Genomic DNA, 12446 nt, shown 5'->3' on the forward strand with positions numbered 1-12446 from the left:
TTTGTAAAACCATGTTGTATTTTGTCCCAGTTACCATTGACCTCAATGTCCTTAACTACTTCCTCCTTCAACATTTTTTTGAAGACCTTGCATACTACAGATGTCAAACTAACAGGCCTGTAGTTACCCGGATCACTTTTTTTTCCTTTCTTAAAAATAGGAACTATGTTAGCAATTCTCCAGTCATATGGTATAACCCCTGAGTTTACAGATTCATTAAAAATTCTTGCTAATGGGCTTGCAATTTCTTGTGCCAGTTCCTTTAATGTTCTTGGATGAAGATTATCTGGGACCCCCAATTTAGTCCCATTAAACTGTTTGAGTTTGGCTTCTACCTCGGATGTGGTAATATCTACCTCCATATCCTCATTCCCATTTGTCATCCTGCCATTATCCCTAAGGTCCTCATTAGCCTCATTAAAGACTGAGGCAAAGTATTTGTTTAGATATTGGGCCATGCCTAGATTATCCTTAACCGCCACTCCATCCTCAGTGTCTAGCTGTCGCAATTCTTCTTTCTTTGTTTTCTTCTTATTTATATGGCTATAGAATCTTTTACTATTGGTTTTAATTCCCTTTGCAAGGTCCAACTCTACATGGCTTTTGGCCTTTCTCACTTTATCCCTACATGTTCTGACCTCATTAAGGTAGCTTTGCTTGCTAATCCCTCCCATCTTCCACTCCTTGTAGGCTTTCTGCTTTTTCTTAATGACCTCTCTGAGATGCTTGCTCATCCAGCTTGGTCTACACCTCCTGCCTATGAATTTTTTCCCCTTTCTTGGGATGCAGGCTTCTGATAGTTTCTGCAACTTTGACTTGAAGTAATTTGAGGTCTCCTCCGCTTTTAGATCCACAAGTTCTTCAGTCCAATCCACTTCCCTAACTAATTTCCTTAATTTTTTAAAGTTAGCCCTTTTGAAATCCAAAAACCCTAGTCACAGATCTATTTTTGTTTATTCTTCCATTTAGTTTGAACTGAATTAGCTCATGATCGCCCAAACCAAGGTTGTCCCCTACAACCATGTCTTCTATGAGGTCCTCACTACTCACCAAAACCAAATCTAAAATGGTATCCCCTCTTGTTGGTTCAGCAACTACTTGATGAAGGAATCCATCAGCTATCTCATCCAGGAAAATCTGAGCCCTATTATTATTACTAGCACTTGTCCGCCAATCTATATCTAGGAAGTTAGTCTCCCATGATCACACAATTCCCATTAGTATTTACTTCATTAAAAACATTAAAGAGGTCTCTATCCATATCCAAATCGGATCCCAGGGGTCTATAGCACACCCCAAGCACTATCCCAGGGGAGGCTCTAGTAGCTTTCTTCCCAAATGTTATTTTTGCCCAGACTCTGCCTTATCCGTTCCATCACTTCTTATTTCTTTACAGTCTACCTCATCATTGATATACAATGCTACTCCACTACTTTTGCCTTTATTTCTGTCTTTCCTAAACAGCACGTACCCTTCAATACCTGTATGCCAGCCATGACTACTATTCCATCATGTTTCTGTTATCCCTATAATATCTGGTTTCACTTCCTGCACCAGTAGCTCTAGTTCCTCCATTTTGTTACCTAGGCTTCTCGCATTAGTGTACAAACATCTTAATTTTTGCTGTTTGGCTTCTGAGGTTGCTGCTTCTTAGAGCCGTTGCATGTCCTTTTAATCTACCTTTGTAGGATAGGAGAAGAGACTGAAAAAGAGAATTACTTGCTGGTAATTCCATTTCTTGTCTCCTCTCATTCTGCAGCATGCCTTTCTTCTCAGTGGTTGGTGTGCTGCCTCTTGCTTCCTATTTCTCTTGTATTCAGTTGCTTTCTGTACAGTTCTGGTAGTTCTTTAACTGGGATGGGAAGGTCCTGACAAGGGTTTATATAATTGGGGGTGAGCTTTTTCAATTCTGCTTCCTCACTTCCCAGAGATGGCACCATAATATTGTCTGTCCCTTAATCATAGGCTGGAAGTAGAGAAGACTGCAACAAGGAAAAATAATTTTACCTTGGATGATAGCTGCAATTTGAATTATTAGAATGCTGTATAGTAACATTTAAATACATTCATGATGAGAAATAAATGTTTTTATTGGCATAATCATTCCAACTTTAATTCACTTTGTCTATATATTACAGGATATTACTGTATGCATGCCACATTTGACTTATGTTGAGCAACACACAAACTCAGAGTTGAAATAAAACAGCTTTTGAAAAAGGAGTTGATTCTTCCTCTGATATTAAAGCCTCATTTAAGTATGTCTTAAATATTTTCAAACAAGTAGGATTTAAATCTCCCAAAACACAGCAAAAGCACCAAAATGGGTTCAGATATTTAATATTGTTTTCAATATACCTTCAAATACTATTATAGTTCATCAACGCACTAGACTGATTGTGAAGGAAGCATTACTTTTATTTTTAATTCTCTTCTCTTTCAACCTAAAACCTCACTGTCTTCTAAATTGCACTCTTAAGACCGTGTACTGAAACACTAATTCATTTTGCATTCTGTAACGTTGAAAATTACAGAAAGATTCAGTTCTAAATCAGTAGCAGATTACTAGTTTTAAAATTTAATTTTTTTTAGCTAAATCAGACTTTTAAATAATTCAGTGCACATTGGTAAAACTTCAAAAGTAGCACCAAATATCCATTTTTCAGACCTCCAGTAAGAGTACGGTCTAAATTAGAATCTATTTTGCATGTGGCTTATTGGCCTGCAAATACTTACTCTGACGTGTTTGTGATAGTCATCAGTGGAATTATTTGATACTTCTTTCCTGTGATGTTGATGCATAATTACCCAGCCAAACCATTAAGGATTAAAAACCCAGAAAATTTGATGATGGGGAGTAAAGAATTCCTTTTTGCCAGAAAACAAGTGGAAATTCACCAATGGTGGTAAAAGATTGGGGGGCTTTCCCCCATACAAAAACTTTCTGCAAGTTTACAGAATTTCCCACTCAGTAATTTTATCAAAATTGTTGATGCCTGCATTTCAAAAATATCTCTAAAGTAACTGCATAGCCAAAGAAACAGTAGTTCTCAGACTCTTTCAATGGGAGGTGTTTACCTTCCTGATGATACCAGCACAGTGGTAAAAGGGAGACTTCCCAGAAACGGCATGTAGTGCCCCATGTAATTATAAAAATTGCCATGAAAAATAAATGCCTATCCCCTCTGTCAGAGGAACAGAAAACTAATTACCTGTGTGCTATCAACATGCATTTTTTTGAAAATTGCTAGGTTTTCAGAGTATATTGGTTAGTGAAATACAGTAAGTCCTTTGAAGAGGACTACCTTTTAAAAGATATATAAATCGTTGTCACCTGTTAAATATATTCTGTTTGATTCTCTCTTTTAGGGGTGCTTTCCAAACAGGCCAGGGACCTCTGGATGCACAAGTGAAGCTCTTGGAATTTACCCTGGAACAGAATTTTGAAGTAGTATCAGTTAGCACCATTTCTGCAGTAATTGAGTCCATCACCTTTTTGGTGCACCATTACATTACATGCTCAGACAAAGTGATGTCTCGCAGTGGGTCAGACAGCTCAGTGGGTGCTCGAGCATGTTTTGGAGGGCTCTTTGCCAATATTATCCGCCCAGGTGATGCCAAAGCAGTTTGTGGAGAAATGACAAGGGATCAACTCATGTTTGATTTGTTAAAGCTGGTTAATATCTTAGTGCAGCTGCCACTTTCGAGTAACCGAGAATATAGTGCTCGGGTTCCAGTGGCTAGCAGTACTACAGACAGTGTTTCTGATGAAGAAAAAGTTTCAGGAGGCAAAGATGGCAATGGAAACAGCTCTAATACTCAAGGATCAACTGCATATGTGGCAGACTTGGTGTTAGCCAACCAACAAATTATGAGCCAGATTTTGTCTGCTCTGGGCCAGTGTAACAGCAGTGCTATGGCAATGATAATCGGTATGTATTTGCAAGTAGATAGTATTCATTTAAATAAAAAGCAAGGAACGGCTCTTTCAGAATGTAAAGACTTAATTCATTTTCTCCCCATAAGAGAAAAATATAGTGTACAGATAAAAGGAGGGAGAGAGTAATACCAAACACATACTTTATTTTGGAGATTCCAATCTAACTTTTTGGAAGTTGCTTAAAATTAATTTTTTAATAGAGTAGATCAACTTGAATTATGAACAATTGAAACAGCATTATTTCTTGACTTCATCACTGCTTCCAGAAGGTAGAGGGCCATATCGTGGCGTTGGCCCTTGCACAGAGCATAAGAACCATCCCTCCTGTCTCATTTCTGTTGGTCTCAGTGAACGCTAATTGTGTATTCTGACTACCAGGTATATGCAGAGGTCAGATCATTTTCTAGGAGGTTTATCCCTATTATAAATAGGTAAGCAAGCTGAGTAGTACTGTGACAGCAGAGCTGCCATTTAGCCAGGGAATAAATTTAGAACTCTTGTGTAACGTACATCTGCACCAGACATACAGTGAGCTGTGAATATTCTATAACATACATTGATATTGCCCTCTGAAAAGAATCCTAAAAACATTTTAGTTGCTTTTGGCTAGAAGGAGCCAGCTGTGACCCTTGAACTTCCTGTCCCATTCCCTTGGTTAATTAACCTCCCCTGTAGTGTCTCACCTAACATTAAAGTAAGTTCTCTTGGCCAGGGATCATTCCTTCCTATTTGTACTATAAAGCGCCTGACACATGTCTGGGCTCTGTAATAATAATTTACCCTTCATTGCAAACTTCATTGTTAATTACATGCCAATTCATATTTTGCAGTAGCTATGGGAATACTAATTTAATGGAGATTTAAATAGCATTAGGTTCTGTTTATGCACTAACTGGTAGTGTTTGTCTGCTAAGCCTCATATTCTTGGCCTTAAAATGTGTGTTTCATCTGTTTTTACTAGGTGCAAGTGGTTTGCATCTCACAAAACATGAAAACTTTCATGGTGGATTAGATGCAATATCGGTTGGAGATGGATTGTTCACTATATTGACAACACTTAGTAAAAAAGCCACTGCAGTGCAGGTGATGCTTCAACCAATTCTTACCTACATGGCCTGTGGGTACATGGGAAGACAAGTAAGTTCTCTTAAGTCTATTCAGTTACAGTTTGAAATGTTTTTTTAATAGAAATCTTACAGTTTTGTGTCTGAGACTTCAGTCTGCTTTAAATATTTTCTGAATTAATCCTATAAAAAACCTTTTAGATTTCAAAGCCTTTCTAATAAACATGGAAGTCCTCACAAATAATAGTTCACTCCATAATTGAGTTACCAAAGTACATGTAATTTTAGTGGTGGTTAGTCTCATTAAAATTGTTTCCAAGTAGTTTCACTGCTTTAAGTACAAATTAAATTAGATTCATTTCAAGTGATACATATTTGTAGCAATGACACAGCTATTTCCTTGGATCTTGTTTTCTCCTTCATGGCTCTGCCTCTGTAGACTCAACATTGAAGATGTTGCATGTCCTGAAATGCTTGTAATTGTTAGGGCCATATGCACATGCTGCTTTGGTCTAACATTCTGGAGTAGAGACTCTAAAATTTCCACTCTTGACTATTTCTCTTTCTGCTAGCCTGAATTATGAGGAACTCAACATTTTCCCTGCATGGGGTTGTCACAGGGCCTTTTTGATTACAGTTAATGCTGGTTATGTAAAGAGTTACATTTTATTCACCAAAGAATAGACACGTGCCAATCCTATAGCTGCTGGATTTATCCATATACAAGTCAAAAGTGGATGGAATCCATATCAAGCTTCTGGCTTTCAAATGCTAGCAGTGAGAGATTTCTCTCATCCCAGTCTATTTCCTGTGCAGTAGGAGCTCTAGCCCTCTTATTTTTTTCCCCTTTGGTTCATCTGCTTGTTTTCTGTCTGCAGTACCCAAGTTCCTGAGGTATTTCAGACTGGAGATTGCAGACCTAGCAGTTCTCCACAGCAGGGTGGCGGGGCAGAGTGTGCGTGTGCATGGGTATATGCACGCATCACCTCAGTACTTTGCAGCTTTGCCCATGTGGACCTCCACTTTACCAAAGTGTCAGGAGCACTATAGTTGTATGTCTTAGCCCAGGGGTTCTCAAACTGGGGGTCGGGACCTCTCAGGGGGTCGTGAGCAGTCAGCCTCCGTTCCAAACCCTGCTTTGCCTCCAGCATTTATAATGGTGTTGTAAATTAAAAACACTTGTTTATATATTTAAGGGGGGAGGGGTCACACTCAGAGGCTTGCTGTGTGAAAGGGGTCACCAGTATAACAGTTTGAGAACCACTGTCTTAGCCTAATTGCTGATCTGGAGTCCTACAAGGCTGCCTGTCCCTTGATGAGTGTGGCCCTGCTAGTGTTTTTGTCACGCCAGGCTTTTTTTGCTCCACTCTTTTGAGCCTAGCTTGTCCATTTGTGACCAGATCTCGGAGATGTCCTATGTAACTGGTTCCCTTCCAGTGAAACATAGGGGTGGGCCACACCAGCTTCTCAGGGACTGCATCCTTCCCCTATATAATGAACTCACACCTATTTAGCTCTCTGTGGGATCAGGCTTTACCCTTCAGGGCACTGTCATGGTGTCCAGATCTTCTTCTTTTCCTTGTTTTCTCATCAGACTTTTAGGTATTCATGTATCTGAATAATGTTCTGGCCTTTAGGCATTAGCCTTTCACCTGGGCTGAGGTGCTTGTCAACATCCACCTCCAAAGCTTCTCCTCTTTAATAGATCTTCCTTGGAATCCCCTTTCTCCCTGTTGGAAACAGATTCCCCACTGCACAGGCTGAAGCATTACAGAATATACAAGAACAGATATGAAAAATGTGCTTAGGTACTTAAGCAGTATCCCAGCTCAATGAAACTGTTACTTTTATGTAGGGGAGCTGTCACCCATAATCTAGTGGACAAGCATATAGATAAAATGTTAAAACAGGATTATGAAGTCTCCAACATGCCTTAGAGCCTCTTTCATCTGTGCAGCCACGTTTAAGGCTACATTCTTCTGGGTTTGCCATGCCTTTGCCTTAGTTGGTACTAAAAGCGAGAACACCAATATCTTGTGAATTCCTTTGAAAGGACTTCAGTTCTTTCTGCATTTTTTTGTATGCTTCAGGTGACCATACTAATTCTATATTGTAGTTGCATTTAATTCAGGATCCCTTCAGTGTAATCATGCTGTTTGAGGAGGAGACCCTAATTATATTCTTTAAGGAAGCTAATGTTGGCAAACTTTTCAGCTGCCTCATCAAGGAAATGAAGTGGCTTTTCTCCATCTTTCCTTTCCCTTAGGGGTTGCATTTCATCCCTTTGGTTCCTCAGGCATTAAGAATACCTTACTGGCCGGCCAGCATTCAAGGCAGAAATCATCCATTTGTATCCCTGTCCTCACAAATTATCAGTGAATTGTTGCTGATCTTGATGGCTGTCAGCCTTCTTGAAGGATGGCTGAAATGGTTTCTTTTCCATCTAGTCTGGTTCTACTGTGACCAAAAGAAAAAAAAAGTCACTGGCAGTTGTCTGTTTTGGATATTCAGTATTTTTAGCCCCACTCTTAATTGAGCAGCTTTCCCTGTTCCTAGGCAAAGAAGATTTTCCCTGAGATGGGGAGCCAGGGGAAATATATTAATGCTATTTCATGGTAGAAAAGTGAACTGAGCACTTGTGTTAGGTGTTGGGAAGTGCTGTCTTATCTTGGACTTATCCTCACTTGGGGGTGGGGAAGAGAGGTCAATTCCAGAAAAGAAATAATCAGGTAATAAATAAATTGTGTTTAAATAATCTTGCGTGAAATTTAGCTGTGCACTATACATCATGACTAAGAAGTTCATATATTTCTTCTAGGGTTCTCTTGCTACTTGCCAATTATCTGAGCCACTGCTTTGGTTCATTCTGAGAGTGTTGGATACCAGCGAAGCACTGAAAGCATTCCATGATATGGGTAAGAGAGCGGGATTTCCCTCATTAAAATGTGCTTAGTAGAACAATGTTAGGTAAGCAAATGTAAGTAGGTCAAATATGCCTTTGCTTTCTTCGTGTTAAGTAGAAATCCTAGCTTTTGGTTTCTTTTAGTTCCATACTTACCTTTAATGTACATTTGACTTGCTTCACTTTACTTAGGAGGTGTTCAACTCATTTGCAACAACATGGTAACCAGTACAAGAGCCATTGTCAACACAGCAAGAAGCATGGTTTCAACTATTATGAAATTTCTTGACTCTGGTCCTAGCAAGGCAACAGATAGCAGTTTGAAAGCAAGAGTACTAGCTTCTGAGCCTGATAATGCGGAAGGAATCCACAATTTTGCACCATTAGGTTTGTAAATTTTTTTTTTGGGGAGGGGGGGGCCTTTGGGAGACACTAGATTGCACAAGACGCACATTTTTAAAAATGTCAGTGAGGTAGGATAGTCCATAAACTTTATACCAGGCTATTCTTAAAATCTGAATATGCTGATCAAGTGATAATGATTTGTCTGCTGGCCTAGAGTCGCCAGAAGGTGACTCATCCAGAGTCTGAGTACCAACAAGATTGGAGAGTGAAAAAGCCCATTTTGATTAAAATGAGTATATTGACTGGGGTGGGATTGCAGATATTGTGGGGAAGTGGCAAAAGGTCCCTCCAAATTTGAGTGACAGTATCAGAAGAAACTATTACAAAATGGTGCTAAAATTACAAAAAAACCCACAAAACAGTGCGTAGTTGATAGAATGAATGTCCGTTATGTATATTCTACTTTAGTGTTTTCAGTAATTACCTTAAGAATAGACATGAACAGTTGTCTTCAAACTCACACTACAGAGAGCTTGTAAGTGGCTGAGATCTTGCTCTAAGCACGTAGTATATGCTACAGATCACCTCCACATCTGTTACAAACTGCTCACTGTCAGCAGCAACCTGATGCTATACGTGGTAGTGTTTGGCACTCAAACAACTCTTCCTACTCTATTCTTAAACCAGGCAGAGATAGGAGAGTAATCGTTACTATATTCTTAGTCTGCTGGGAGCAGAGAGTGGGGACTTGCAAACGAAGGTTGAAAACTACCTTGCCAGGTTCAAAACCTCGCATGCAGCAATCTTAATATTAGTTTCCAGTACTCTCTGAAAGGCCAGGGCAACAACCTTTATGAAACCCAGACCTTTCAATGTCCATAATGTGAGAGAGAGAGGGGGGAGCTATTTTGAAACATTTGTGACCCTACCAGTAGCTTAAGATGGACACACAGAACAAGCTGTAGTATTTTGAAGTAGACGTGCAAGACTGCTTTTAAGTCGTGTACACAGAAATGTTGTGCATGTGTAGTGCTTGATAGGTGAGGTTTCCCTGGCAAGAGGGAGGACATGATAAACAAGGAGATACCAAGCTGGATTCAGCGCAGCACCTTCTCCATTCTCAGCAGCTGGGGTGGGAGGTTGGCATCTAACAAAATCATTAGGCCTGGACTTTGCTAACAGGCTCCCCTCACATCTTTTTATTTGGTCTGTGGCTCTAGTAGGTTGAGGTTTTTGACTAGCAGATGTCTAGCATATTTACAAGCAAAATTGCATTAGTTGTGTGTGCATTGATAAACTCTTTTTTATAAAAAAGTTAAGTATAATATATTTTAATGGAAAGACAACAAATTAATTTTAGTAATTGCAATGATTACACAGGTTGCAGTGTTGTAACCTACAACAAATGAATAATAGAAACATTTTACTCTTTAGTGACTGGTAATTTGAATATTAGTAATCTGAGTTTAGAATGTGGTATTAACAATTAATATAATAATTGTTCTTTGAAGGTTCAATCACATCAAGCAGTCCTACTGCCCAACCTGCTGAAGTACTGCTTCAGGCTACGCCTCCCCATAGAAGAGCTCGATCTGCTGCATGGTCTTACATCTTTCTACCTGAGGAAGCCTGGTGTGACCTCACAATTCACCTTCCTGCTGCAGTGCTGCTAAAAGAGATACACATCCAGCCTCATCTTGCATCCCTTGCAAGTGAGTAGATTTATTAACAATTGTGCTGAACTGAAAAACTTAGAGGATATAATTTTAGAAAAAAAACGTTTTCTTTGACCATAAAAAAACAGATTTAAGAACACTAACAAAAGCCCAGCAGTTTATTTTTCTTTTCTTATTGAGAATCAAATGCCATATAATTTCTTAGTTTTCTGTATTTTGTGCTGTTTGAATTAAGGGCAGGTCTGCACTTAAAAAGTTGCACTGGTGGAGCTTCACGGCTGTAGCGCTTTAGTGAAGATGCTACTATGCCGATAAGAGAGCTTCTCCCATTGGCATAGTTAATCCACCTCCATGAGAGACAGTAGCTATGTCAACGGGAGAAGCCCTACTGTTTGCACCGGGGGTTAGGTCGATATAACTGCAATTTTCCACACCCCACCCTGAGCAATGTAGTTACACCAACATAAGTCTGTAGTGTAGACAAAGCCTGAGTGCATGTCTTGCTGCTCTTCTAGTTCTACCTCCCTTGTCTGTGATGAGAGATGGTGTTAAGTAGGAGAGGTCCTTGCATTTCATAAGGAATCCATTTACATATTGCTTATTTTCTTAGTTTCTGGCCCCAAGTCTTAATTCTCCTGATGCATCAGACTGGTTTCTCTGGAGCATCCTACAGGGCCTATTAAAGCCCTCGTGATGGCTGCTTTATTGTTTGTGATGTTAGACACATTCAGTTTTAAGGCATTATAATCACTGACCTGATGACTGTCTCTCCCCTAGGTCCCTAATATTGATTAATTCATGCTGGTAAAACTGCTTTTTTTTTTTGCCAGTATAGCTTATTTGCTCAGTGGGGCTGGAATAAGGTATACCAGCAGAAGCAGTTTTGCCAGCACAAGCTTCATACACACTTGTGATTGTAGAATACAGGTATAGCTATACCAGCAAGGTGCTCCTGGCATAGACCTAGCCTGAATAGGCAGGGCACACTATGCATTCTTAATTCGTTTAACCCCCAACCTTTGAAATCAAGTGCCCAAATCACACTCTGGATATAGATAAAAATATGAAATTAATGTGAAACTTATGGTCGTATTTTGTGTCTCAGCCTACACTGTTCATTTTAATGATTCTGAACTCTCTCTCTTAGACTATGGCGACACTGCATACCTTGCAACACAGCAGCTGTGCTGCTACAGCCGTGCTGTTGTAAAGTAAGCTGTGTAGCCACTCCTTGTGGCAGACAGAGGGCTCTCCCGGCGACAAAATAAAACCATCCCCAGTGAGGGGCAGTAGCTTCATAATAGGGAGAGCATCTCCCGTTGACAAAGCACCGTCCACTCTGGCGCTTTTGTTAAAAGTTTTGTCATTCAGCGGGGTGTGTTTTTCACACCCCCAAGCGACAAAAGTTTCAATGACGGAAGTGTAGTGTAGACATAGCCTAAGTTGGGAAAAATATTCTCGTTTGTCTGTTAAAAACTGGGTACTCAAACTGATAGATGGTTTTTAAATAATGTAGGCTGTTAATTGCAGTTAATCCATGCTATTAACTCAAAACAAATTAACTAGTTTTTTTAAAAATGAGTGTTAATCACACATCAGGTGCCATGCTTGGAGGGGAGAGGGGGGTGTCTCTGTACACCTCCAGGGCAGAGGTGCCCCTCCTCCTGCTCCACTGCTGATCCTGGGCCGCCTCCTCCCCCAATGGAGCCACCCCTAGCCAAGCTACTCCGCTGCACAGAGTGGGGGGCTGATGTTGGGGGTGTCTGCTTAAAGAGACAGTGCGCTGGCACGCCCATTCATCCCTCAACACTCTCTCTCACACACTTCCCCCCACGAATCTAAAATATTTAAATAAATGGTATTCTATTGTTTAACAGTGTTGATTAGAACTACGATTAATTATGACTATTTTTAATTTTTTCATCATGATTATTTTTTTAATCATTTTACAGCCCTAAATAAAGTGTTAAACCCTGCTTTATTTCTCTGTAGCTTGCCCTTCTTCAGTATCTGTTGAAGTAAGTGCAGATGGGGTGAATATGTTACCTTTGTCAACTCCTGTTCTCACAAGTGGTCTCACGTATATAAAAATCCAGCTTGTAAAAGCTGAAGTGGCCTCAGCAGTTTGCCTTCGACTCCATCGCCCCCGAGATGCTAGCACATTAGGCCTCTCTCAAATTAAATTGTTAGGCCTCACAGCCTTTGGAAACACATCATCTGCAACAGTTAACAATCCGTTCCTTCCTTCTGAAGATCAAGTGTCTAAAACAAGGTATGTTTACCAATAGTTGCAAGAAATGAGAGCTATCCATGCTTTTCATCCTTCCTTTATGAAGTCTTTTATGTCTCTAAAGCAGAAATCCCAGGTAGTGAACTGAATTATCAGATTTTCAGCATTTCTCTATAATCAGCATCAATAGTGTTCATGTTAACTCTTTTAGAAAATTTGGGTTTTAACTTAATACAAGCAAGGATTAAAAATTAAATTTAAGAAATTAAATGTATTGCATTTTAAAGTC

At 39.7% G+C, this 12446-nt stretch overlaps 1 protein-coding gene across 1 annotated transcript in view; it reads left to right on the forward strand.

Annotated features, from left to right (window-relative positions):
* BIRC6 (baculoviral IAP repeat containing 6) overlaps positions 1-12446 on the forward strand; it is a 319798-nt gene that overhangs the window by 150767 nt on the left and 156585 nt on the right. Inside the window, 6 exon segments of the mRNA XM_048843594.2 lie at positions 3370-3932; positions 4902-5077; positions 7823-7919; positions 8099-8293; positions 9763-9963; positions 11920-12199. Of these exon segments, the coding sequence (XP_048699551.2) occupies positions 3370-3932; positions 4902-5077; positions 7823-7919; positions 8099-8293; positions 9763-9963; positions 11920-12199 (1512 nt within the window).

This window comes from Caretta caretta, chromosome 3 (assembly GCF_965140235.1).
Source record: "Caretta caretta isolate rCarCar2 chromosome 3, rCarCar1.hap1, whole genome shotgun sequence".
Lineage (NCBI taxonomy): Eukaryota > Metazoa > Chordata > Testudines > Cheloniidae > Caretta > Caretta caretta.